Source organism: Chrysemys picta, chromosome 4 (genome assembly GCF_011386835.1).
Source record: "Chrysemys picta bellii isolate R12L10 chromosome 4, ASM1138683v2, whole genome shotgun sequence".
Taxonomy (NCBI): domain Eukaryota; kingdom Metazoa; phylum Chordata; order Testudines; family Emydidae; genus Chrysemys; species Chrysemys picta.
In genome coordinates, this window is record NC_088794.1 from 117,680,010 (window position 1) to 117,707,687 (window position 27,678).

Below are 27,678 nucleotides of genomic sequence, written 5' to 3' on the forward strand. Positions count from 1 at the left end.
GCCATGCTTCAAAGGAAGGGGTAAGAAACAAGCAGTCGGTAAACATGGGAAAATCTGCCTCCCACATAAGGTCTCCTGATCTCCAGCAGTTAGAGACTGGATTAACCCCTGAAGCATGAGGTTTAATAGCTCTTCCACAACATTTTTATCATGAATTACAATAACTTTCAATCATTGTGTTATCCATATAAATGTCTAATCCCTTTTTGAATTTTATTAAGTTAACGGCCTAAATGTCTTCCTGTGGCAGATAATTCCACAGGTTAGTTACATATTGTGTGAAAAAATATTTCCTTTTATGAGTTATGAATTTCCCACCATTCAATCTCATTAAATGTCTTTGTTCTTGAATTATGAGACAGGGTGAGCTCAAGTTTCCCATCTACCTTCTCTATGTCATTCATTATTTTATCCACTTTTATCATGTCCTCTATTATCTCCTAAGGAAAATAATCCCAATCTTTTCAATTTCTCTTCAGTTTCTTTTCCAGGTACTTAATCATTCTTGTCACAGTTCTCTGAACTCCCTCTAGTCCTGCAATATCCTTTTGAGATGGGATGACCGTACTGCACACAGCATTCATGATGAGGCCATGCCACTAATTTATATAAGGGCCTTATACTAGTCCCATATTGCTCATTCCTTATGAAACCTAACATCTTGTTTGCTTTTTTGACTGCAGTTGCACCAAGCAGAGGTCTTCACTGAGATGTCTTCAGTGAAGCCCAGGTCCCCTTCTTGAAATTATATAGTTAATTTAGAACTCTAATGTGTACAAGCCATTTAATTTTCCCCTCCAATTTCCACTACTTTGCATTTATTGACATTAAATTTCAATTACCATCATGTTGTTCATTCACCTTGCTTGATTAAGTCTCTCTGAACTTCCAAAATATTCTCTTAACAGATTTAAGGGAAACAACGAATGGGATGCAGGACTTCTGCCCCATATTTCCATCACAGAGGCGTTGATTTTTGGGAAGGGTACCTATACAAAGTGCCCTGAGAAAATCTGGCTCCAACGTTGAAACCGGAGCTTCTAAGCAAAAAATGCCAAGCTCTAAACTGACCCAAACTCAAATGGTTTGGTTGACCCATAAACAGTAGAAGGAGCACATGAGCTATTGAACTCACAAATACAACTTTGGCCTGAAGTCTTCTATATCTTCCAGTACATTTAAAAAAAATGTATGAAATCTTTGTATTAAATTGGGGCCTATGGAGATTACAAATTCCAATAAGTCTTGTGCTTTTGCAAAACTCAAGATGGCTTAATGTACCACGGATCAATATAGCGCCCACATCACTGCCGTGGAAGAGTTCAAGTATCTAACAAGAAATCTGTTCTTTTAAAATTTATGCAACTCAAAATACTAAGAGTGGACCTACGGTCTACCAGTTACAGACCAGGGTCTGGAAACCACAAACGGAGAGGTAGGTTCGGGGTGACTGTAATAGGTTCAAGTCACAATTTCACTACTCACAGTTTGAGGTCAGAAGCCATTTGACCTACATGTACCTGCGTCAGCTCATAGCTTTGGGTGAAAAAAGCATTTAATTGAAAACCACATAATGCATTGTCCAGTGAAAAAATATTTACTCCCAACCTACCTCACATAAATAATCCATTAAGGTATATGGATTAAACTACAATAGCTACAACAACAACAAAAAAGGCACTATTCCCACTGTCTCCACTCCAATTAAGAGCTGAGTTTTTAAAGAGTTAAACCTGAACAAAATCATTTCTACATCCATAAATTCCCAGAACTAAAGAAGGAGGGAAGAAACAAAGAAAAGAAGATGGGGAAGGAAGAAAAACATAGGACAGAAAAAGTGAGATTCTAAAGGGGAATAGATTCCACCCTGAATGATAGTGAATGTGACAACAGGATGCAGAACAAATCATTTAAAATTGTAGATACTGCAGTACTTTATGCAGTACCTAAAGACTAGTTTGATTCTGTTCTCATACATGGGGATTGAGGATATGTCCAAAATTCGTACTCCAGCCTCGGGTCATAATTAAAAATGGAATTTGAGCCTCTCTATTAAATGAGTCAAAAATCACCAATTTCAGGGAGAGCCTATACAAAGATGACAATGTCATGATTACAGTAGCACTGTGAAAACTAACTAACACCTGCAGCTCTAACCGCATTCCCTTCAGTGTCAGCCACGTGAACCACAAAATAATTTCTCATCTATCTCTCCCTTGACTGCTGTAAAGAGATATGTCCCTATACCTGAGTCCCTGATGCTGCAGCAACCGAGCCTTTAACATGAGACCACATTACAATCTTTGCTGTGAAATGGGATGAGACTGCTGGGTTTTGTGAGAGTATCATCAGATTTGCATATTAGTAAAGTGAAAATGTGTGAGGTTTTACAGAATGCTGTACATAATACATACACATATACACACACACACGTGCATGTGCGTCCGCACACACACACACACACACACACTTACTTTTAAAAAAACTGAACAGATAAAGCAGAAATTCCATTTACAGTTAGCAAAAATATCATTTCAGAACTAAGGTTTAATCTGAGAGATGACTTTTAAAGCATTAAAAACCACCATCTTTTATGCTAACAGCTAAATATTTAAGGTATCAACCACTTTAAAAATAAGAAAAGCCCAGGACTTGTATATATTTTAACCACTTGCACTTCAGTTCACTTGAGTGACTGGGGTTATTGAGGGACCAAGTTGGGTTTAACTAGGAATACAGGGTTTTGGCTGTGAGACTCTTGTTTTCCCTGGTGCTTCAGAGAGCCAAAGCAGCCGTGCCAGAGGATGCAGAGTCTTCCCAGCAAGGCATCAGTGCTTGAGGAGATCTCCTCAGTGATGCTGCTTTGGGGCACCAGGGAGCTAGAGCAGTAGTACCAAGAAGAGCCCCAGAACAAGTGCCAAGGCTGCAGCATAGGGACACTGAACCCCATCTGCCCAGCCCATGGCCCCTATATACACTCACATGTTTCACTCCTGATGCAAAAGTTTCTCCCTCACACATGTCCCAAACACCCCTGAAAAATCCCCTTTCTTCCAAACACACGTGGATCCAAGTACATTTCTCTCCGGCTCCCCCCCACTCCCTGCTCTATCTCCAACATTTCTACTCACCTCACATGCACCTCCAGAGCACTACCACCTCCCCCAGAGTCCACCCCCATATATCTCTGCTGCCCAACCTCACCAGAGGTATGTACAGACCATAACTGGGGAGAGAAATAGTTAGAAAACATCCATTAAAACCAAATTTCAATGAAAAATTAAAATAAACTTTCCTAAAATATTTGAAATTTGTTGTTTCTCATCAGCACACCGGTAGTCAGGAAGGGAAGATCATCTAGTTCATGACAAATAAGGGAAATAAACTGTGTATTTCATTTTAAAAGTTCAAAAAGCAACCTACGTCTGAGAAGTTATTAGTATGTCTGACTGGGAATAGTTTGTGGGGACTATTGAGCTTCAGAAACCTAATGATACATGAGGAAAACAAAACCAAATTTCAAAAAGGGAACATTTTAAAACAGTGCCTCTGCAAAAGTTAGTTAAAAAGACATGGAAAAAATTGCACAGAAAATTCAATTGTCCTATGAAGAATTACTGTGCCAAATGTGGAGACTAAATTCAACCACTCAGGTATGAAACAGAGTGGATTTTAGTCCTGCTCTAAGGGCAAATCTTGATGTAACCTCAATTACAGAATAGTTACTCTGTCACTCAAACACACACACCCAGAACCAAAACAACTTATCTTTTTTCTCCTCAGCTAGCTATGAAAAAATAGTTACTAATCTGTTCCATAACTGTTGTTCTTTGAGATGCATTGCACATGTCCACTCCACTCTTGGTGTTGGTGCATCCAGCGCACGGCCATCAGAAATTTTTTCACTCAACAGTATCTATTGTGTGGCTCGAGCTCTCCCTGTTGTCCTCACACACCACTGTGTGCAGGTATAAAGAGCAGAGCCATCCCTAGCCCCACTGTCATATGTGGTTTTGGTAGAATACAGGCAAATAAATTGGCTGGTTGATGTGGAAAGAGGAAGCCACCCTTGGGACGAACTTCAGATGAGGATGTAGAGAAATGTTGTCCTTAAAAAAGATTGTATGTGGAAATCCCGATATTAATGCCCCAGCTCCCCTACTCTTCTGGCCAAGGTAATGGCCCCAAAAAGGCCAACTTCATTGACAGATGCAGCAGTGAGCAGTAGTCAATGATTCAAATGGGGGACACATACGTCTTGAGTTCAGATCCCACGGTGAAATGGGGTCTTGTACTTGAGAGTATAATTTTTCTGTATTGATTAACTGATCCAGAGGATTGAATGTTGACTGGCTCGGGGCAACACTGCTCTGCACTTGCAGTTTGGACTGGATTTTGACAAGGTAGGAGTAAACCCGCACTCCTGATCTTCAGAGGAATGCAGCTACTACCGCCATGATCTTTATAAAAGACCCTGGGAGCTGCTGACAGGTAGTACAGTGAACTGCTAATGATTTTGATTTACCAGAAATCAGAGATACTTCCTATGGGCTTGAATGACTGCCACATGGAAGTAGGGATTTTTTAAATTGAGGGCAGCATACCAGTCCCTGGGATCTAGGGAAGGGATAATAGAAGCTAGGGTGAACATGCAAAACTTTCTCCTTTTTAAGAATTGTTGAGATGACACAGATCTACAATTGACCTGAGACCCCTTTCATTTTGGGGATTAGGAAATATGGGGAATAAAACCCCTTCCCTCTGATGCTACATGGAACCTCCTCTATGGCTCCCTGGATAAGGAGTTTTTCATGAAAGTGGTCCCTGAAGAGGGAACAAGGGGGATGGAGGGCGGGAGCAGTAGAAGCAAACTAGAGAATATATCCCACTTCCACCATGCTCAAGATCCACTTGTCCCAAGTAATCCAGGACCAAGCACTGCAGAAGTGGGACAGACAGTTTGCAATGGTGAGAGGGTTCAGGCCTGGAAAGATGGAGACTGGTATGTCAACCTCAACTGGCTCATAAAAATACTTGTTTTGTAGTTCCTGGGTGTCTTGAGGGGCCCAGTGCCGAAACAGCAGGCGAGGGAGGCGTACACCTATAACTCTTTTTTGATAGGTCCTGCGGAAGAGGAGTGGAATGGGCCATCTGGTCCAAGAATAGAGAAGGACCCTCGAAAAGCAAGTCCTGGATAGTAGTCTGGACTTCATTGTGAAGACCAGAAAACTGCAGCCAGGATGATCTACACATGGCCACTGCAAAGGCCATGGTTCTAGCTGCAGAGTCTGCTGCATCCGGCCCCACCTGCAGTGAAGTTCCCATGATCAGTCGGCCCTCACTGACCAGGGAAGAGAACTTCTGCCTAGTGTTCTCTGAAAGGAGCTCCTTTAACTTTTGCATGGAACCTCACAAATTTGCACAAACCTGACAAATAAGTCCAGCCGTCTGGCACCTTTTAATTTGGGGGTGGCAGCCTGGTGTCCCTGTCATTCTCTCTCATTAGCTGCTGTGACGACTAATGAGCCCAAAGGTGGGTGAATATACCATACTCAAACCCTTGGGAGGGTACATAGTAATTTCTTTCCACTTTTTTAGAGGTTCAAGGCAAAGAGAATAGAGTCTGCCCCCAAAGCCTTTATTGGCTCTAGTATCACCTTGTTAATTGGCAGAGCTATCGTGGAGGGCCCCATCGATGATAAAAGGACAACTCGAGAGCTCCCTGACCTCTTCGACCTGTGCACCTAAGCCTGCAACAACTCTTTTCAATAACTCATGACAAACCTTAAAATCACCAGGAGGAGGTGAAGTTGTGCCAGATGAAATGGCCTCATCTGAAGAGGAAGCCAAGACCAGGGGGATAGAATCTCTTCTACCAGCTGTTGCTCTGTATCTGGAACCTCCTCTTAATGCTTGATACCAGTCTTGATGCTGGCCTCTTGAAACAGAGCCACTCGGTGTGTAGATTCAGCCCTTCTAGATGAGGGCACTGAGTATGCACAGTGTTGGGAAGATCTGGAAGCTGGGGGAAACCCTCAAGAGTTCCAAAATGGCCACTGAACCAGGGCAGAGTCCAATTGTTCTGGCCAGAGTCCCATGCCAGGACCCATTCCTAGGTCACACCAGTAGGTGCACTGCTTACTGAAACTGCAGCACTCAGCACCTAGTCAGACTGGGACAGCGCCAACAGTGGCCTGAACACTGCCTTCATCAGCAGGAATTTTAGCCTAGCCTCCTTATTCTTCTTCATCCTAGGTTCAAACTCCCTGCAAGCCTAGCACCGGTTCCTCATATGTGCTTCTCCCAAGCACTTTAGGCAGCTGTTATGCAGGTTACTCACAGGCATAGGCCTGGAGCCAGACATAGGCCTGGAGCCATGGCTTGAAATCTGATGACCAGGGCATACCTTGGTGTCATACATAGAAAAAACCCTGAACAGGGAAAACAAGAAGTAAAAAAAAACTTTTCAAAAAAATATTTATAATACTGTTAAAACTTACTTTCATAACATTACTAAGACTAGGCTAACACTATACACTATATTCAAAAAGGCTGAGAGAAATAACAGTTCTGGTAGAAAACAGAGTTCCAATGACAATCAGGAGTGGTAAGAAGGAACTGAGGGGGGCTAAAGGCAGTTCTGCCTTTTATAACTACACACTGTGGAGTATACAGCAGGGGGAACTCCAGCCATGCAACAGATACCGCTAAGGGAAAAAGTTTCTGACAGCCATGCACTGCAGTAGGTGCACTGACACTAAGAGTGGAATGCATATATGCAATCATTCAAAGAAGAACCAGGGAACACAACATTTGGATTTCAGAAATGTTAGAAACTGAAGTCCCCTTCTTTCCAATATTCATCAGCAAATGCAGTGACCTGGAAGTAGAATTCAAGTGATTCCAGGTGATCAGAAATTCAGCCCAGAAATATATTATTTTATATATAAGGTGCAAATCTACAGAACTGCAGTATTTCTATTCCCCTTCATTTCAGGTCTCCTCTACCAATAACTAAAGAAACTCATTTGGCAGATTTATGAAAACAATTACTAAATGCCCTTTGGAAGGTCCTTCTAATACTGCCTAGGATGTCAGAGGCAACTACCTGAATAGGACACTGTTTCCTATACAGTTCTTGTCCTCTGATTCAAAATCTTATCTCTGTTATTTATAGTGATATTCACTCTTGATCTATGTGTATTACGTTCTAGCCCATCAATAACCTTAAGCCGCCTTGCTAGCAAACAGATTCAATTTCTCCTCAGTCAATTGGTCAACTTTTCTTCTACTGCCATGACCCTTTTACACCGCAGAGAGAAAGGTTTGTTTCATGCAGTATAAAAGCTATTTTAATCATGAGAAGCTTAATCCTATTAAAAGATACGGGATAAGATTGCTTACAGGGCTTGCAAAGAAAAAAGCAAGGGTTAGAAGTTACCAGTCATCTCTTTGAACCATTAAGCCGAGGCACAGAAATGAAAGCTTACAGTAGGTTCACATGCCAGGGTTGGCAGGCTCATAAGAGATTTCCAAGCGTGTGTGTACTCACATTATGAGAGTCATGGGCTTTAAAAGAAGGGTTAAAGGAAAATAGCACGTTTTTCAAGAATCCAGTCTAAAAGCCTTTAGATATAGAACAAAACTGCTTTACATCAAAACATGTCTAGGCTTATCTTATAACCATATAGAAAGAAGCATGCCTGTGGACTATAAACTTATCTTGTTTTACTCCAAAAGTATTGATTAAAGAGAAACGGCAATACAGGACCAAAGGGTCATATTTTCAGCAGGCTTCCATCATTTCACCCACACATGCATTTGTTTTGCTGGGTGCTCAGAATTTGGGTGTGCTCAAATTTAGTGAGCACAATTAAGGGAGGAATGCTGTAAATTTGGCTCTACAAATATCTATCGCTTATTGATGCTAAATACCATAACTGCCAATAAAAGGGCCAATAAAAAGGCTAAAATCTGATACCCTTCAGAAATATGGTGACGCTTCTTCACACTGGAAATCCCCTACTGCTACCCAGCAAGAGATAGCCAAAGACCTTCAGCTGAAAAAAATAATTACCATCTATTGGCTTGAAAGGCCAGTCACCAAGCTGGAAATATCAATACACCTATCAGAGAAATGTTACAGGTTTTTAACTTTTTCTTTTTCTGTCTCCCTCCACCCCTTTTTAACTGCAATTTTCAAATACCATTTTTAGTGACCAAAACCAGCTAAATATTATTTTATCCAGTAATATCCAATAGATGTTACCTTTGTTTCTGCTAACCAGCGATGAGGGTCATTCTGTAACCCAGGTGTAAGTGATATTGCCTGGAAAAAAACATTTGACAAAAATGGAATTTTTTCTTATTTACTGAACAAAATGAGCGTACTAGTTCAAAACATCATTACTAAAGATCAGTGTTGACGGTTTATTCCTAAATATTTTAAAGAGCTGTTTAATTTTATATCAGTCACATTAAACTTTAATGTTTAAAGGATAAGGAATGCAGTGTCATCAACATAATTCTTGTTTAAAATGAAACTCAGGTCAACAGTTATTTGGTACATAGTAATTCTGTTATTTTTCCCACTTTATCCATATGATCACTACAACAATATGTGATTAGAACATCCTCAAAATGCTTAAATGTTTTATTATTAGATTATAGTTGTACTGTACCAACAACAATGCATAGAGATATATATTCTGGGTGGCCCTTTGTGAAAATTATGTTTAATTTACAGAGAAATGCAATTTACAACTATTGATCTCAATCACATGTTAAAATGCCAGTTTGTTTGTTTGTTTTTTAAAAAGACTAGGTTCAGTCACCCAACCTCATTTCCTCCAGACTGTATGGCACCACATTGTGTAGCACAGAAGTAGTACAAGCCATTCTTGCTTGTGATTTCATTGTTAGCAATTTGGCTTTTCTTCTGGAATAGAACATAAGATTTTGACTGCTTTAGTTAATTACACATTTCTTGCTTTATCACAGAGTGAGAGAAATGTACAGTGGGCACCAATAAAAACTCAATATTTGCTATTCCATTGTGATGGTGATATCTTCTATTCCAGCTATAAGAAGATACTATACTTACTTCAGGTATTTGAGATTGATGATTACAAGTTCTTACATATCCCTTCTTGTACATTAAGGTAATAAAATTACTAATGAAGACAGAAGATAAATCTGTACTGGGTATTTCATTAGCAAATCATACATCAGGTGGTCTGCCATGCCTCTCTTCCATCAATCCCTTTTAAATCCAACTACACCATAAATTAAAACTTGCTAATAAGGAAATATTATACCTAATCTCTACATTTTTTAATAAACACGTCTATTCATTTTCGTGGGTTGTTTTTCATTACTTCTTTTTAAAGAAGTAGAAAAAAATCTGTGTTTTGCACAGATCTATATTGTTAATGGAAGTCTAGTTAAGTTCAATGTCCATTTAACATCTGATATATCCTCTTTTGTAGAAAACAAACCTGTATGATGCCTTATATATCCTGTTCTTTCCCATCTCAAAGTGGTATAAATTTATTTATTGTTTAATTTACAATACTTGTTGGACTGGGGTACTTTTATATGGTATTAATGCAAAGAAGCCTTACTGTATGCCTATATGGGGCTTCTTTCGTGCAAGTCAAATTATTTTTTTGCAAGAAGTCTATTCCTTTAACACTATTTAAGTGGGTTCTACTACTGTACCTCTTGTACTGGTTTGCATATTGAGAGTGTCAAAATACTTGAGGATTTTTTGTTTTGCAGGTGGGAAGCAGAGGGAAGTTCATGTGGCAGCAAAAGACTGGTTGAAAAAATAAATAAATCCCAACAGTTTATCTAGAATGGTTTAAGTTAAAACTCCACTCTGGGACAAGTAGCAAATCTGGTCAGGTTTTTGCTTTTGGGAGAATTCAGTGGATGAAGACTAGAGATTCCCTAGCTTCCTCCAATAGCATCATTATCTTCCTCTTAAACCCTCACAAGACAACAAGATTGCAGTGATACTCCTAGAAGAAAAGGACTTGGGTTAAACCTTTCCAGAGCCCTTGACAGAACCCATAGTGCTGGGGAGAGAAGCATCACTGAAGTCCAGTGAGAGCCACATTTTCCCTCCTTCTTCCAGGGCCAATTGCACTGCCTCCATACAACACCTCTACCCAGTGCCAATATGGGAAGAGAGCAAGAAATTATGTTGCTGTAATAAAAATGATGTCCCCTTCATGGGCTAGAGCAAAGGTCAAGTGGCTCAAATATGTTTTAAGCTTGCCAATGGCATGCAACGTAAGGGGTTTGATGAAACTGGATGAGTCAGGAGAAACTGACAAGCAAACTTTACTTTTAAAAGGAAAACAAAACCTACATACTTTGGTATTACTTTTAAATTCCAAGTTAACTGTAATTTCTAGGAACCATGTAAATTAAAACAATAATTCCATCTGTGCTGCTCAGTAGATTTTAGAAATCAGAACTTGGGAGTTCATGAAAGGAGGAAAGTTAGGAAATGTGCGCTTTATTATGTGGTGAAACATTGAAACAGATTGATGTCTGTCTGCCAGGATGTCACACTCAGTTCATTACTCCAGAGTCTGAATATTTTTAAAATATTTAGAGAAATTTTCATGTTGAAAAAATGTCTATTTTCCCTTTTTTTAAGAAAGTACACTACAGCAGCAGGAACAACATTTACACTCTTCAAAAACCATGCAGTGTTAAGTGATAAAAGAATGTGTGTTAAAGTATAAAGCATACAAAATGTAACTATCTACATTCTCCATTTTTGTAATATTAGAAAATATATGATGACTTAAATTTGACATTGTTCACAAGAATAAACATAAGAAATGTTTTCTGTTGTACTACCAAACTTATTAAACAAACAGAATTTTTAAAATAAAAAAATAGTTTGAATCTAAGAAAGAATACTTTATTAAACTGGGTTTCTGAATCTTTGTTGAGAAACTATAGATATTTTACCAAAGATTATCTTCATTAATTGCTAGAGCAGCATGCTGAGGTCTATTAATAAATACCATAGGGGTTGAAATATGCTGACACTTTCTCTTTTAACCACTTGTCATATGAGAGAGACAGAACAAAATATGAAAGCATTACAGATATGACCCACAAGTTTAAGATCTAAACATCATTTCCAAGCAAAACAGTAAGAAAGTTAATGTACAGTGTCAAACAGTGTTATTATCCCCTCTGAGCCAATGTGATTCAGTTTGCGACCAGGGAGGTCATTTCACATCAACCAACAATAATTGGAAACCATTATTTATGAAGAAAAAGACTGGCAACTGAAAATAATAACTTCTGGTGATGCACAGGAGGGGGCTTGTGTTATCTCTCTATAAGATACATAGCAACATGCGTCACACCACAATTCCATAATACGCTTAATACCATATTTTTTTTAATTGTGTCACCTGTCATATTTGAAAACTATCTGTAGCAAATGTGTGACTACAAGCAGCCATGCATAAAAATTCCATTATAGTTACCCATTAGGTAGAAAACTAAAAATCTAAGGCAGACTGAAAACTAATAATTACTTTGAATTTCTCCACAGAGTCCCTGGAAAGGATTTCACAAGCTGCATCAATTTCACTTCCTATCATGGTGAGAATGGATTCTTGTTCTGTCTCTAGACAACGCAGCTGATCCCTAAGCTGTAATCTGGCCTCCTCCATCCTCCTCAAATGATCATCTTCACTGCTTATCTGTTTATCCTGGGGTAAAAGAATGAAATAACAATAAAAAAAGATTTACTATTAAATTAACATAACTCCAGTATCTTTTTTTTTAAGATTGTGCTTTCAGAATGCAAAGGGGCATTTCCCCATATAGCTCTCAGAACTTTATAAAAAAAAAACCATAAAAGGGTAATAACTTTCATAGTAAATAGGCAGGAAATGTGAAGATTTTTAACAAATAAGGCAGCTTGCCTTAATGACCTATCTCCTTGGCAAGTTATTGCCATATTAGATGGGAGATTTGAAATAATTTACCCAAATAAAAAGGAAAAATGGGGGGAAATACTTTATCATGATAAAACACATTTCTGTTAACAGACCATAGCAAATCTGCCTTTCAATATGCACTTTGAGCACAGAAAGCTCACTAAACGGGGACAGGGGGCTGCAGACAGGGGAGTTTGAGAGGGAGAGCAAGAGATCCCGCTGCCGAACAGGCTACCAGGTGAGAGGTGAGAGTACTAGCTGTTGGTGTGAGTGAGTCTGCTAGACTGTTTGAATTTTAATTGTGATTCTGATTTCAGGTGACTTCAGTTTCAGTTACAGCTGCTGTTGCAGTTGGGACTGAGTGCCTGACCTTGTTCCCTTGATTGCCTTTGATTGGCCTTCCCCAGTGTGACTCATGAGTCGGTGGGACTGACCTAGGCAAGCAGGCTTTAAAAACCAGAGGCAGAGCGACCAGGGGAGCAGAGCAGACAGGGGGCTGCAGACAGGGGAGTTTGACAGAGGGAGGCTTACGATGGTTAGGAAGACCCACAACACCTGTGCCAGCACTGCTTCTGTCTCCTCCACCTGCGCCTGTAGCCAGACAGAGCGCCTGAGCATGCATGCTTCTACCCAGATCCTGATGTGGTTTTGCAGGGACTGTAACTTGCAATTTCCACTTACTAATATCCAGGCTGCGGGGCGGGGGCATCCAATGTGAAAGGTGCCTGCTGGTGGAATCTCTCAGGCAGCAGATGGGAGAGCTACAGGAGGAGGTGGCTAGGTTGAGGAGCATCCAAATCCATGAGGAATTCCTGGACAGTGTCCATGTGGAGACAGCTGAGGTAGCTGTCCCAGTACACAGGACTGCTGACACACCACTGATGGAGGAGGAGATGGCTCAGGGTGAACACTGGCAGCTGGTTACTTCTGGCAGCAGGCAGTGCTCCACCCCTGCTCCGAATCCTCCCGCCGTGGTAATAGGTAACCATTATGCTCTTCTTGATACAGGAGAGAAGGAATCACCCCCTACAGCAGAGGAGGAGAAGCCTCGTACCCCTAAGGCTGCGAGGTCTGCTGCCACCACTGCGAATAGGAGACATAGGGTAGTGGTGGTCGGAGACTCTCTGCTGAGGGGGACGGAGGCACCTATCTGTCGCCCTGACATTTCATCTCGGGAGGTATGCTGCCTGCCGGGGGCCCATATCCAAAATGTTACAGAGGCATTGTCGAGGATTATCCAGCCTTCTGACTACTACCCCATGCTGCTCATCCATCTGGGCACAAATAATACTGCAAGGTGTGACACTGAGCGGATCAAGAGTGACTACAGGGCTCTGGGAGTACGGGTGAAGGAGTTTGGAGCGCAGGTGGTATTCTCTTCGATTCTTCCATGCAGAGACAGATGCATCATGGAGATGAATGCCTGGCTGCGAAGATGGTGTCACCAGGAGGGCTTTGGGTTCCTCGACCATGGGATGCTATTCGAGGAAGGACTGCTAGGCAGAGATGGCGTTCACCTTTCGAGGAGGGGAAAGACCCTATTTGGACACAGACTGGCTAACCTAGTGAAGAGGGCTTTAAACTAGGTTCGACGGGGACAGGTGAGCAAAGCCCACAGGTAAGTGGGGAACATGGAGACCTGGGAGATGGGTCGGAAACAAGAGGGAGCGTGGGCTATAATGGCAGAGAGAAAGGAGGGTCAGGGCAAAACTGGGAGGCAAGATCAAACCAGTATCTTAGATGCCTATATACAAATACGAGAAGTATGGGCAATAAGCAGGAAGAACTGGAAGTGCTAATAAATAAATACAACTATGACATTGTTGGCATCACTGAAACTTGGTGGGATAATACACATGATTGGAATGTTGGTGTGGATGGGTACAACTTGCTCAGGAAGGATAGACAGGGGAAAAAGGGAGGAGGTGTTGCCTTATATATTAAAAATGTACACACTTGGACTGAGGTGGAGATGGACATAGGAGACGGAAGTGTTGAGAGTCTCTGGGTTAGGCTAAAACGGGTAAAAAACAAGGATGATGTCATGCTAGGAGTCTACTACAGGCCACCTAACCAGGTGGAAGAGGTGGATGAGGCCTTTTTTAAACAACTATCAAAATCATCCAAAGCCCAAGATTTGATGGTGATGGGGGACTTCAACTATCCAGATATATGTTGGGAAAATAACACCACAGGGCACAGACTATCCAATAAGTTCTTGGACTGCATTGCAGACAACTTTTTATTTCAGAAGGCTGAAAAAGCTACTGGGGGGAAGCTGTTCTAGACTTTAGATTTTAACAAATAGGGAGGAACTCGTTGAGAATTTGAAAGTAGAGGGCAGCTTGGGTGAAAGTGATCATGAAATCAGAGTTTGCAATTCTAAGGAAGGGTAGAAGGGAGTACAGCAAAATAGAGACAATGGATTTCAGGAAGGCGGATTTTGGTAAGCTTAGAGAGCTGATAGGTAAGGTCCCATGGGAATCAAGACTGAGGGGAAAAACAACTGAGGACAGCTGGCAGTTTTTCAAAGGGACACTATTAAGGGCCCCAAAGCAAGCTATTCTGCAGGGGAGGAAAGATAAAAATGTGGCAAAAGTCTACCTTGGCTTAACCACGAGATCTTGCATGATCTAAAAAATAAAAAGGAGTCATATAAAAAATGGAAACTAGGACAGATTACAAAGGATGAATATAGGCAAAGAACACAGGAATGCCGGGGCAAAATTAGAAAGGCAAAGGCAAAAAATGAGCTCAAACTAGCTACGGGAATAAAGGGAAACAAGAAGACTTTTTATCAATACATTAGAAGCAAGAGGAAGACCAAGGACAGGGTAGGCCCACTGCTCAGTGAGGAGGGAGAAACAGTAACAGGAAACTTGGAAATGGCAGAGATGCTTAATGACTTCTTTGTTTCGGTCTTCACCGAGACATCTGAAGGAATGCCTAACACAGTGAATGCTAATGGGAAGGGGGTAGTAGGTTTAGAAGATAAAATAAAAAAAGAACAAGTTAAAAATCACTTAGAAAAGTTAGATGCCTGCAAGTCACCAGGGCTTGATGAAATGCATCCTAGAATACTCAAGGATCTAATAGAGGAGGTATCTGAGCCTCTAGCTATTATCTTTGGAAAATCATGGGAGACGAGAGAGATTCCAGAAGACTGGAAAAGGGGCAAATATAATGCCCATCTATAAAAAGGGAAATAAAAACAACCCAGGAAACTACAGACCAGTTAGTTTAACTTCTGTGCCAGGGAAGATAATGGAGCAAGTAATTAAGGAAATCATCTGCAAACACTTGGAAGGTGGTAAGGTGATAGGTACTAGCCAGCATGGATTTGTAAAGAACAAATTGTGTCAAACCAATCTGATAGCTTTCTTTGATAGGATAACGAGTCTTGTGGATAAGGGAGAAGCGGTGGATGCTTTACTAGACTTTAGTAAAGCATTTGATACAGTCTCGCATGATATTCTTATCAATAAACTAGGCAAATACAATTTAGATGGGGCTACTATAAGGTGGGTGCATAACTGGCAGGATAACCGTACTCGGAGAGTAGTTATTAATGGTTCCCAATCCTGCTGGAAAGGTATAACAAGTGGGGTTCCGCAGGGGTCTGTTTTGGGACCGTCTCTGTTCAATATCTTCATCAACGACTTAGATATTGGCATAGAAAGTACACTTATTAAGTTTGCGGATGATACCAAACTGGGAGGGATTGCAACTGCTTTGGAGGACAGGGTCATAATTCAAAATGATCTGGACAAATTGGAGAAATGCTCTGAGGTAAACAGGATGAAGTTTAACAAAGACCAATGCAAAGTGCTCCACTTAGGAAGGAACAATCAGTTTCACACATACAGAAAGGGAAGAGACTGTCTAGGAAGGAGTACGACAGAAAGGGATCTAGGGGTTATAGTATCAGAGGGGTAGCCGTGTTAGTCTGGATCTGTAAAAAGCAACAGAGTTCTGTGGCACCTTTAAGACTAACAGATGTATTGGAGCATAAGCTTTCGTGGGTGAATGCCCACTTCGTCGGATGCATCAGGACTCTGTTGCTTTTTAGGGGTTATAGTGGACCACAAGCTAATATGAGTCAACAGTGTGATGCTGTTGCAAAAAAAGCAAACATGATTCTGGAATGCATTAACAGGTGTATTGTCAGCAAAACACGAGAAGTCATTCTTCCGCTCAACTCTGCGCTGGTTAGGCCTCAACTGGAGTATTGTGTCCAGTTCTGGGCACCGCATTTCAAAAAAGATGTGGAGAAATTGGAGAGGGTCCAGAGAAGAGCAACAAGAATGATTAAAGGTCTTGAGAACATGACCTATGAAGGAAAGCTGAAAGAATTGGGTTTGTTTAGTTTGGAAAAGAGAAGACTGAGAGGGGACATGATAACAGTTTTCAGGTATCTAAAAGGGTGTCATAATGAGGAGGGAGAAAACTTGTTCACCTTAGCCTCTAAGGATAGAACAAGAAGCAATGGGCTTAAACTGCAGCAAGGGAGGTTTAGGTTGGACATTAGGAAAAAGTTCCTAATTGTCAGGGTGGTTGAACACTGGAATAAATTGCCTAGGGAGGTTGTGGAATCTCCAACTCTGGAGATATTTAAGAGTAGGTTAGATAAATGTCTATCAGGGATGGTCTAGACAGTATTTGGTCCTGCCATGAGGGCAGGGGACTGGACTCGATGACCTCTCGAGGTCCCTTCCAGTCCTAGAATCTATGAATAAACCTCCTAAGTCAAGGGGGCATGCAGAATGTGGCAAATTATTATGACCAATAAATTAGTATTTTCTTGTACCCAATCCAGAAAAATACCAGCTACTGCCAATTCAATTTCAGCCAAACCCGTGAGAGGAAGCAAGGAGAGTTGTTCTCACACTATTTTTAACAGGGATTCCCATAATCTCAGGCAACCTCTAAACCGAATATCCACATATATACACAGTACTTATATGTACTATGCAATACACACACACGCTCCATGTATTAAACTACACATTATACCTTCAGAATGGCTCATTTAAAAAAATACAACAGGTTTATGAAATTAAGATGAACTAACAAATTTGACAGGTGTCCTGCAGAGAAGCCTGACTTTTTGTAATAGAGAAATATCCAAATTAAATAAACAGCAGCTAATTTACATCAAAAACATCACAGGGATTTTACTATGCAGAGTTATTAGTCTTTGTGTATTACACACTACCAGCATAGAAGTGTTGATGGTACTGTTATGATCTATGTTACTACTAATGCAGCTAATAGGGATGCATTATTTACCTTTATAATGTCAGTACCCTCTCACACCTCAATATAGAGTGAATATGGAACATCACACTACACTCCAAAAAATCCATCCTGTTTAAAGAAATGACTCCCTTAATTCGAAATTTTGCTTTACATTTCCTTTATCTATTTGTTTTTTGATCAAGCAGCCTGCACTTCCCCATCTTTTAATATCTTCAGGGACTAAAGGGGAGGGAAGTAGTCATGGTTAACTGGGATATGCATGAAGGGAAAAGGAAAAGGACAAAGTTGTTCAGAGATTTCTCTCTATCATCTCACCCTCACCTTCAAAAATAACCAAGCTATTTATGTATATATATATACACCATACCTCTTTACACTGAAATTTACACTCAGATGGAGAAAAGGTAGAAAATGAATAAATATTTCTTCAAGAATTATAGAAAAAAATGGCTTTTGATAAAGAAAAAGACACCAGGTGCTTTACTTTATGTATTTCCAGGATGGAAAATGTGTTTTGCATGTCACATTTCTGAAGATGTATTATGATGACAGTTAATATTACCTGTGGAGTTCTTTCAATACTTGGCTTACTCCAAATGCAGAGTATAGAGAATCCAATACACAAATACCAGCAATATTAATTGCATCATCTTATCTGGATTTATAATTGTCAATATCAAGAGTGTTACTATTAATTAATCACTCTCTTCCTACTTTAAACACTTCCAGAGAACTCCAGCCATGCGGGATGGGAGGAACTATGTGTTGCATTAAATGTTGTGGGTGATTCAGAAAGTGATACTCTTACCTGTACTGAATCAATGCCCCAGTCAGAGGTCAGGATACACTGTGTAGTTGTTCAAGCCACAGTCTTTCCAGGTGAGATATGAAATAATATTTAGCACTTATATTAGTATTTTCCACCTTTGAAACACCCTATGCACATTAGCTATGTAATCACCGAACCAACAGCCTAACCATGCATTAAAGAGATCTTACGGCATTTTTATTTTATTTTTTTTTGTGAAAGTAGAAATGTTACCTCTGGTGCCCTTGCCAGGTTCTAATTCAGGTAATTACATTTTACCTTTTTAATTTCTCCTGCAGTTTCAACTGGATACAGTGCTTTACACTTCTTGCAATAAATTATGATGCTGTGCACTGTTAAACAGGTGTCTTGTGCTTCTCCACGCATAGGCTGCATTTCAGTGTTGGATGAAATAATTCCCTTTGGGAAATATTCACTTTGGGATCCTTCTGGATAAATGGTGCTACTAAAATGTAAGAGGCTACTGTGCATGTGCAGCAGGATATTTATCACATTACAGTATCAAGGAAAAATAGCATACTTCCTTTTCAAAAGACTCAGTGCTGATAAAATAGATGTCATAGTGGCTGTAAAAAATGTTCTCATTTTTAAGCATGATAGCATAATAGTCTTATTAAAATGAGAACCAGTTATATTGGTTCCATAAATGAAAAGACAATGATAAAATAACAGAGGGCATTCTAGCTCTCCCTTTCCTCTTCTTGTCCCCTTAGCCATCCTGCACAAGGACCCAGCAGGACACACTGGGCCCCAGTGCCTCACCACCAGTCCAATTCCCCAAAAGCCCACAAAGCAGGAAATTCACCGACAAATCCTTTTGAAAAGTCTCTGGGAGCAGCCTTCACAAAGTCAATGGTTTGGTGATGTTGCACTTATCCAAATTGAACTCACTGATTCTTGTCTGGTGGGAATGGGGAGACAGATAATATAAAACAGATGAGCAAAAGATATTACTTTAAAAAAATTAGACCAGGTTTAAATATACTTTCCCCCCAAAAATTGAGTAGACAGGATTTAAAATATCAAAGAAAGAACAATGGGGAGGAAAGGATATACTGCAAGACTAAGATTGTGAGGTAATCCACAGAACTGCAGTTGGTCACAACTTACACCCTTCTTTGTCTTTCGCTTTAGTCATAAGGAACCCAAAATGAAACAAAATCTAGCCCAAACATTCAGTCCACTGCTTTAGTCTTCTTTCTCTGGAAAGCCACTTGCACACAAAGCCATATCTTTAGTTGGGGTAAGCAACTGCCTCAATGTGTAACCAGAAGGCACTTAACCCTTTCCAAGCAGGATCAACGCCAGCAAGCAAGGAGGGATATTTTAGCCCAGGGGTCGGCAACGTTTGGCACGCGGCTTGCCAGGGTAAGCACCCTGGCGGGCCGGGCCAGTTTATTTACCTGCTGACACGGCAGGTTCGGCCGATCGCGGCCCCCACTGGCCGCAGTTTGCCATTCCGGGCCAATGGGGGCGGCGGGAAGTTGCGGCCAGCACATCCCGCGCCACTTCCCGCTGCCCCCATTGGCCCGGGATGGCGAATCATGGCCAGTGGGGGTCGCGATCGGCCGAACCTGCCGCGTCAGCAGGTAAATAAACTGGCCCGGCCCGCCAGGGTGCTTACCTTGGCTAGCCGCGTGCCAAAGGTTGCCGACCCCTGTTTTAGCCCATTACACTAATTTTAGAGCATCTGGAGTAGAGTGTAAGAATTACTTCTCAGGTCTTCCTAACAACATTCCTGCTAATATCATTCTGGGATGGGTTTGCTATTTTTGCAACAGTGTTACACTGTAGACTCATATTTAGCTTGTGACCCACTATGGCCCCTAGATCCCTTTCGACAGTACTCCTTCCTAGGCAGTCATTTCTCATTTTTTTTTTAGTGCAACTGATTGTTCCTTCCTAAGTGTAGTCCTTTGCATTTGTCTGTATTGAATTTTATCCTATTTTCTTCAGATCATTTCTCCGGATCATTTTGAATTTTAATCCTATCCTCCAAAGCATTTGCAACTCCTCCCAGCTTGGTATCATCCGCAAACTTTATAAGTGTACTTACTCTCCTAGCCATTACATACTTCCTTGATGAAGATATTGAACAGAACTGGATCACTGTGGTACCCCACTCGACATGCCCTTGCAGCTTGACTGTGAACCACTGATAACTACTCTCTGGGAACAGTTTTTCAAGCAGTTATGCACCCACCTTATAGTATATCTATCTAGGTTGTATTTCTCTAGTTTGTTTATGAGACAGTCATGCAAGATAGTATCAAAAGCCTTACTAAAGTCAAGGTATACCACATTTATTACTTCTTACCCTGTCAAAGAAAGCTATTAGGTTGGTTTGACACTATTTGTTCTTGACAAATCCATGCTGACTGTTACTTATCGCCTTATTATCTTCAAGGTATTTGCAAATTGATTACTTAATTATTTGCTCCATTACCTTTCTGGGTACTGAAGTTAAGCTGACTGGTCTGTAATTCCCCAGGTTGTCCTTATTTCCCTTTTTACAGATGGGCACTATATTTGCCCTTTTCCATTCCTCTGGAATCTCTCCAGTCTTCCATGACTTTTCAAAGATAATTGCTAATGGCTCAAATACCTCCTCAGTCAGCACCTTGAGTATTCTAGGATGTATTTCATCAGGCCCTGGTGACTTGAAGACATCTAATTTGTCTAAGTAATTTTTAACTTGTTATGCAGCAACTTGAATATAGCTTTAGCTTGTATGTAGCAACCAAGAGTTATCCAATGACCAGTGTGCAGTGAGTTGGTAATCTCAGTCCAGTACAAGAGGTTAAGCATCTACATCACAAAAAGCATCGTCTTTACAGTTGGTACTCTGTAAGTGGTCCCAATAAAGTCCAAGAACTCAATGAGTATGAAAACTCAACAACCCCATTATCCCTAGAACACAATCCTGACCTCTCCAGATTAGGTTTTAGGCATGACGGTGAAGTAGAAGGGACAGATGTTTGCACAATTCTTACCCAAAACACTGAATGCAAACTCTGTGGCTACAGAGTGTATGATCTAATTGTTTTCTGTACAAAATACACTTGCACATGCAAGTTGCCATTTACACCGATTGTTAAGTAAAATTAGTAAGCTTGTAGGTTTGAGTCAACTCTGGAGGTGTACGAAGTGCAATTTGCATTCTCTGCACTCACATGGGGAAGTTGTGCCAAAGTGGAAGTTCAACCCAGGGGAAGAACAGGTGGCAGCACAGTCTCCACCACTGCCCATGGTTCCACCAAAATAAGGGCAACTTCAATTTATAGCTAAGATTCCCTTTGGTGGCTGCTTCTAGGAGTGTGCTGAACTAGTACATCTTCTAGATACCTTGGTCTTACTCCCTCCTTAATTCTCATCCACTATCTGGGTAGCATCAGCCAGCTCCCACCTACCAATGTAACAAGGTGGGGGTGGGTTTTTTATTTTCTATTGTTTTGGGGACTTTTTTCCAACGGCTGTCACAGCTGCAATCCCCAACATTCACAGCAAACTTTCTACCCTACAAGCCAACAGAACTCAGGCAGTGAACCAAACCCAAAGTCTGTTAAATTATACCAAAGAAAGGAAATCACAATCATTTAAAACATCATTTTATGCTTAATTGCCAAGGTATGTTTGCAACTGGTGACATCTTCCACTTGAGAAGTGCCTCCTCCCAGTCACATGAGAGCTTTGCTCAGAGCACAATTTTTATACTGATGGAAGAGGCTATGAGAACTTAAAATTTATTAAAAAGAGGCAGAATTATTTTTCCCTTAAATCTAATTTCAGTGTTATTAATAAAAACCCAAGAAGATTACTTTGTCATACAGTTCACACAATAACCATGAAAGCATAGGGTGCAATTTTTGATTTGCTCATAAGAAAATAATTATTAGAGAACATGATGGGCTATAACAACAACATTTTAGCCTGTTAAACAGCATGATATGAAATTCAGTTCAAGTCAAACTTCTCTAGGTGATTGATGTTTTGAAGTATAAGCCCAGTTTTTTTTCCAAGTTAAGTCAATGGGAACTTCATTGCAGATTTCAATGAAGCAGAATCAGACCAGGGATCTACGTTAAATTGCACACATTTTTAAATTTACTTTGATTTTTTCCAGTGAAACATTATTAGGAATACACATTTAAGTTTTGTAAAAACCATGGGCAGCAGTGGGACACAACTACATTTCACTATTTCAGTGCAGCACAAGGAAATCCAACTTCAAAAGAAAAGTATAATCAACAATGACAACAGGGTAAAAAGGATCAAAACTACTTAGCTTGTTTGAGAAGAAGTCCAAAAAACAGGGAGATATATACATCAATGTAGGGAACATCGATCATATTTGGAGGCAGAGCTGATTAACTTTGCTTGGCCAAATGTTTAATGAAAGATAGTATTAAAGGGATATTAGAAGCAGCTTTCTGGCTTGGAGACAAAAGGTTATTATAGGGTAAGGTTACTTGCTTGCCCTAGACTCTGCCCCCACCTCTTAGAGTTACTTTCCCAGTGTCATAATTAATGCATTGTCAAAAAGATGTGTAGGAATGAGTGGCTGTGTGAATACTGACTAGACATTAATTATATTTAAACAATTAAGACTTCTGTGTCTTGGGTCTAAGAGGAAGTTTGCGTACCAGCTGCTTACCACTTGGCACCTTCTTGAATCATGTTTTTGAAAGACATCTGTTTGCGATTATCAATGAATTGTTACAAATTCAAGATTCTAGGTTAGTGTCTATGTATGTATCTTCGAGATCAAGATGCCAGGCCATTGCTCTCATCAAGGCTGTAATGCCTTTTTGGCCTTTGAAGACGTGAGGGTGTGCTCTGAGGCAGCATAAGGGAACAGTGATACCTACAAAAGACCTTCATCATCCAGAAGGTGGCAGGGGCTCTCTCACAACACTGACCACACCTGAAGTCGTATCCTGTTGTCTTTCCAAGACAGCCATCGAAAGAAGGAGAGGTGAAAGGTTCTCACCATCAGCTCAACCGAGCCTGAAGTCTACAACTGAGAAAGAAAAGACCAGACTCCTCCTTTGATACAAAAAGCTACAAGTTCATCCTATCATCAATAGAAATACCAATAAACATTAAAGCTATTAAGGGAATCCTACAGAGTACTAGCCTGTACAGTGCCTGGACTCGAGCTGATTTTGCCATACTTTAATTTCATGAGCATTCACAAACAAAAAAAAGGGTTCTTTGTTCCTTTCCCGCCCCTCCACCCCTTGATGTGTATCCCCATTTTGCTGAGACATAGTTTGGTGGCACTGTATGTCCAAAGAAGAATTACTAGTGAAAAGCAAGAATGGCACATATATTGGTAAGAATCTGTTGGAGATATGCATTCACACTTCAAAGCTAAATGCAAATATAAGATAAATGTATGGATTCATTAATTTTTGATTGCATGATTTAAGGCCTGAGCTGAAGTTTTCATAATTACTTTAAATCTATTTACCAAATGAAAATATTAACTGTTCTCATTTATGGGGGGAGGGATAGCTCAGTGGTTTAAGCATTGGCCTGCTAAATCCAGGGTTGTGAGTTCAATCCTTGAGGGGGGCCACTTAGGGATCTGGGGCAAAAATCAGTACTTGGTCCTGCTAGTAAAGGCAGGGGGCTGGACTCGATGACCTTTCAAGGTCCTTTCCAGTTCTAGATGGGATGGGATGGGATACCCATTGATTTCTGTTGCATAGCAATTTCTAAACTAAAAATTCATCTCTCAAATAAACTTTACATTTTGCTACATTTTGCTAGTTAATGGCAGTAACTTTTATCTGGTCACCTCTCTTCTAGACTAGATTACTTCAACCTTCCCCTTTTCTAACCACCCCAATTCCCATCTTGCTTCTCTAAAGTCTGTCCAAAATCCATGGAAGTCTTCTGCAAACCCACTGCAAACCTGTTACCTCTCTTGTCTCCGTTTCAAACCCTCCACTGATTCCCCTTTTTCCTTCCGTATCATGTTTAAGATACTGGTTCCCATTCTCAAGGAACTGTGCAGCTCTGCTCTAGACTACATCTCTGCTCTAATGTCTCCCTATTACCTGCCCCTCACTCTGCCTACAGTTCACACCTAACCACTTCCTTTAACTCTCTCCCACTGACATTTCCATTACTTCTTCCATGCTGTCCCTTATGCACAGAACTAAGACACACAGATACTATTCTGACAGGGTAAATGGATACGTTAGACCAGGAGTCTCAAACTCAATTTACCGTAGGGCCAGTGCCAGTTCTCAAATCCTCCCAGCAGGCCAATAATGTCACTGAAGATGGTGTTCAGAAAAGAAAACATTTATATTGTATTTTTTATTTTGAATTTCTTAGAAATAATAAAACTGTTATACAATTTTATACAATTCTTCACCTGCAAGAGAGTTTTTAGCGTTTGCCAGACATCTGGCAATGCTTCAGATCTGTCAGTTTGTTGATGTTTGGCCTCAGTGACTGAGCAGTTGAAACCTTCAGGATTGCAGCAAGGTGTGCATCAGATAGTTGTTTTCGGTATTTTGACTTGTTTAGATTAATTGTGGAAAAAAGTGACTCTGCCTCCATGGCTGATTGGCATGGCTGCTTGGCAACAAGTGATGGTATCTCTGTCCCTCTCCCAATGGGAGCTGCGAGGGGCAGCTCATGCAGCAGACAGAGCCGGCAGCATGGCTGCCTGGGCCTCTCCTCCTTGGGCCACAGGGGGAGGTTCTCGGGCCGCAGATGGCCTGCAGGCCAGGACTTTGAGACCCCTGCATTAGACTAATCAAATAGTTCTCCATTCTCGTCCTAGGTGGCAAGTCAGTAAACCCACCTCTTTCAAATCTCAGCTCAAAATAGACTTCTCCCATAAAATCTATTGGTATTAATTTATCATCTACAGAAGTGTGATTATTTAAATATGTAACCCTTTGGGGTTTAGAGAGCATGGCCCTTTAAATCTTTTTCCTAAGGGAGAGGGGGAGAGTAAAAAAAAAAAAAAAAGGAGGGAAACTCCAGGGGGCAGGCTGGAGCTCCAAGGAGAGGGAGAGGCAACCTGCAGGCCCTGGAAAAGTAAAGCAGGAGAGAACCTGCCCGAGGCCTGAGACGGACAGGGCCGATCGGGGACACCCCAGGACAGGAGCCAGGAGGAGCACTGTGCCAGGGAGGAATTGCCGAGAAGGACAGGCCGGAGCTGGACCCAGTATTACTGCTGCTCAGAGCTGCATGGGGCTGTAAGTACTGGGGCTTCTTACTCTGCATTGGGAACAAGGAGGGAGGTTGCTAGATAGGTAAGTGGGGAGGTGGTCACTCTGTGTGGCTTTGCAGAGAGCGGCAGAAGAGGGCACTGGAGGGGTTTGTTGGGGGAAAGTTCACTGGCACCGAAGACGACCAGGAGCACCCAAAACTCACCACTGGACGGAAACTTTGCTCAGGACTCCTGAACTCTGTGTGCAGACACGTTGCTCGGTGTCTGCCCTTCCAGACTATGCTACCACTGGGCCTGTGGGGCCTTGGCTTGGATGCAGCCCTGTTTTACTGCTCCCCCTATATTGCCCCTTGTTGTTTTTCTCCTCTCATCCCTCTGTAAATAAATATTTCCCTTGTTATAGTCACTGTACTTTTCCCGTGGGTGTGTGTGTTCACTCTGGGGGGTTTGGAACAGGTGCCCCTGGGGTGGAAGGGATTTCTCCTGCTGCATTCCTGCGCGCACCATCTCTTGGCCAGAGCTGCCTGCAGAGCAGACTCCATCTTTGCCACAAGGGCACTAAAGTTACACTTGGTGGCCTGTGATCCGCTGTCCAGCAATGCCTCACACGATCGTCCTTCTATACGAATGGGTACTATAACCTGGGGGCCTATCAGCCCATCTGGGTAACCCCTGTTTGTGGTTTTTTCTGGGGAGCCTTGGAATTTCAGGGTCTTGGGTTGCTCCTTCTCCAAGCCCTGTTGGTGTTTCCCTGAAGCTTCCTAATGGTCTGCTGCAATCTCTGAGATACCCTTGCATGATCTGTCTTGTTTTGGCAGTCCAAGGCATAGTGACCATCTCTTCCACAGTTATAACAGAAACTTCTTGCTGGCTATCACCCCTCCTGCTACTCTCCCCTCTTGAGGATGGCACAGTATGTCCCTGAGCCTTCATCATGGCCACTTCTCGGGTCAAATCTCTCAGTGCTGCTGCCACTGACAGGGCATCTTCCATCTCTCCAAGCACTGTGGTGATGCGACTCCCTGCCATCTACGGTTGCACCACTCCATCCACTTGCAACAATCACTCCTCCTCTTCACGTATCTCTCGAATGAGCTTGTGGAATGGGGGTGGGTTTTGGGCCCGCTCCCTCAGCTACAGTCGCCACAACATCAACCCATCTTGTCGGGTGCCCCGAAGGATTTGGTCCAACCTAGCGGAATCAATGCGCTTGGTGGGGATGCCCTCCTTCCGCACTACCTGCTGTAGCAAATCTTCTAGTCTCCTGATGAAATCCGACAATCGTTCGTGGGACTCCTGATAGGTACGGCGGAAACGATAATACAGGTCTTCACTGCTATCAGTAGTACCGTAGACACTCTCAAGAGTGGTTAAATAGTCTTGCACTGTGGCAGCTGGTTGTGAGTCTTTCAGGGCTCGGATAATTTGCATGGCAGGTCCCCTCAGACTCTCAACCACATGTTTCCGCTTCTCAGCATCAGAGCATTCCCACTCTTGGACAAGTGGCACCGTAAAATACCTCCTGGTCTCGTAATCCTCCTCCCCTGGTGGTACAGGAGACACCCCCGAGAATGAACGTAACCGCTTGTATGGAGCACTTTCATATACCGGCCTCAATGCATCTTTGAGAGCGTTTCCCAGCTCTTTGGCCCATCCCACCAGGCTGGGTGCTGCAGGTGTTGGAGCCCCTCCTAATGCAAAAATTAAATTCTTCTCTTGTCCGCTTCTCATCCACCATCAGAACTTGCAATTTCTGCGCTAAAGAATCCACCTCAAGTGACACAGGCACACTAGGAGGGGACTGCTCTGCCCCCAGAATTGTCCAGGGAATACCTTCTACTTGCATCTCTTTGGGCACTTTATCAAGATCTGCTTCCTTGGAGTGAGTACATAGTGCTACCATGCCCCTCACTTTGCGGTTGTAAATACGGGTGTGGACCTTTACTCTCCCCAATATTTCAGCTGCATCTAGGCTCTCCTCAATTTCATTTGGTTCCATCTCTTCTGGGAACCCCGCCACCAGCACAGCTTTGGTTACTGGGATTCATGCCCCTCGGCACGTGTCTTCTAATAATCCTCTCTCCGTTTTTGTTTTTTTTTTAAACTGAGATGAAAGTCACTCAGGAGTTTCTTTGCTCTGTGAAGAAGAGCCCAGGGTGCACAACGTAGGTGTGTGTGTGTGTGTGTGTGTACTGCAAAGTCCCCGTACGGGCCACCAAGTGTAACTTTAGCCCTCGTGGCCAAGATGGAGTCTGCTCTGCAGGAAGCTCTGGCCAAGAGATGGCGCACGCAGGAATGCAGCAGGAGAAATCCCTTCCACCCCAGGGGCACCTGTTCCAACCCCCCCAGAGTGAACACACACACCCACGGGAAAAGTACAGTGAATATAACAAGGGAAATATTTATTTACAGAG

The 27,678-nt window shown here is 41.8% G+C and overlaps 1 protein-coding gene across 9 annotated transcripts in view; it reads right to left on the reverse strand.

Moving 5' to 3' along the window:
- Window positions 1-27,678, reverse strand: part of CEP128 (centrosomal protein 128) — a 418,852-nt gene that overhangs the window by 242,409 nt on the left and 148,765 nt on the right. For all 9 annotated transcript variants that reach the window (XM_065593465.1, XM_065593463.1, XM_065593464.1 and 6 more), the window contains 2 exons: window positions 11,571-11,747; window positions 8,270-8,329 (listed from right to left, as the gene is read on the reverse strand). In XM_065593465.1, the coding sequence (XP_065449537.1) occupies window positions 8,270-8,329; window positions 11,571-11,747 (237 nt within the window). The remainder of the gene's footprint in view (window positions 1-8,269; window positions 8,330-11,570; window positions 11,748-27,678) is intronic.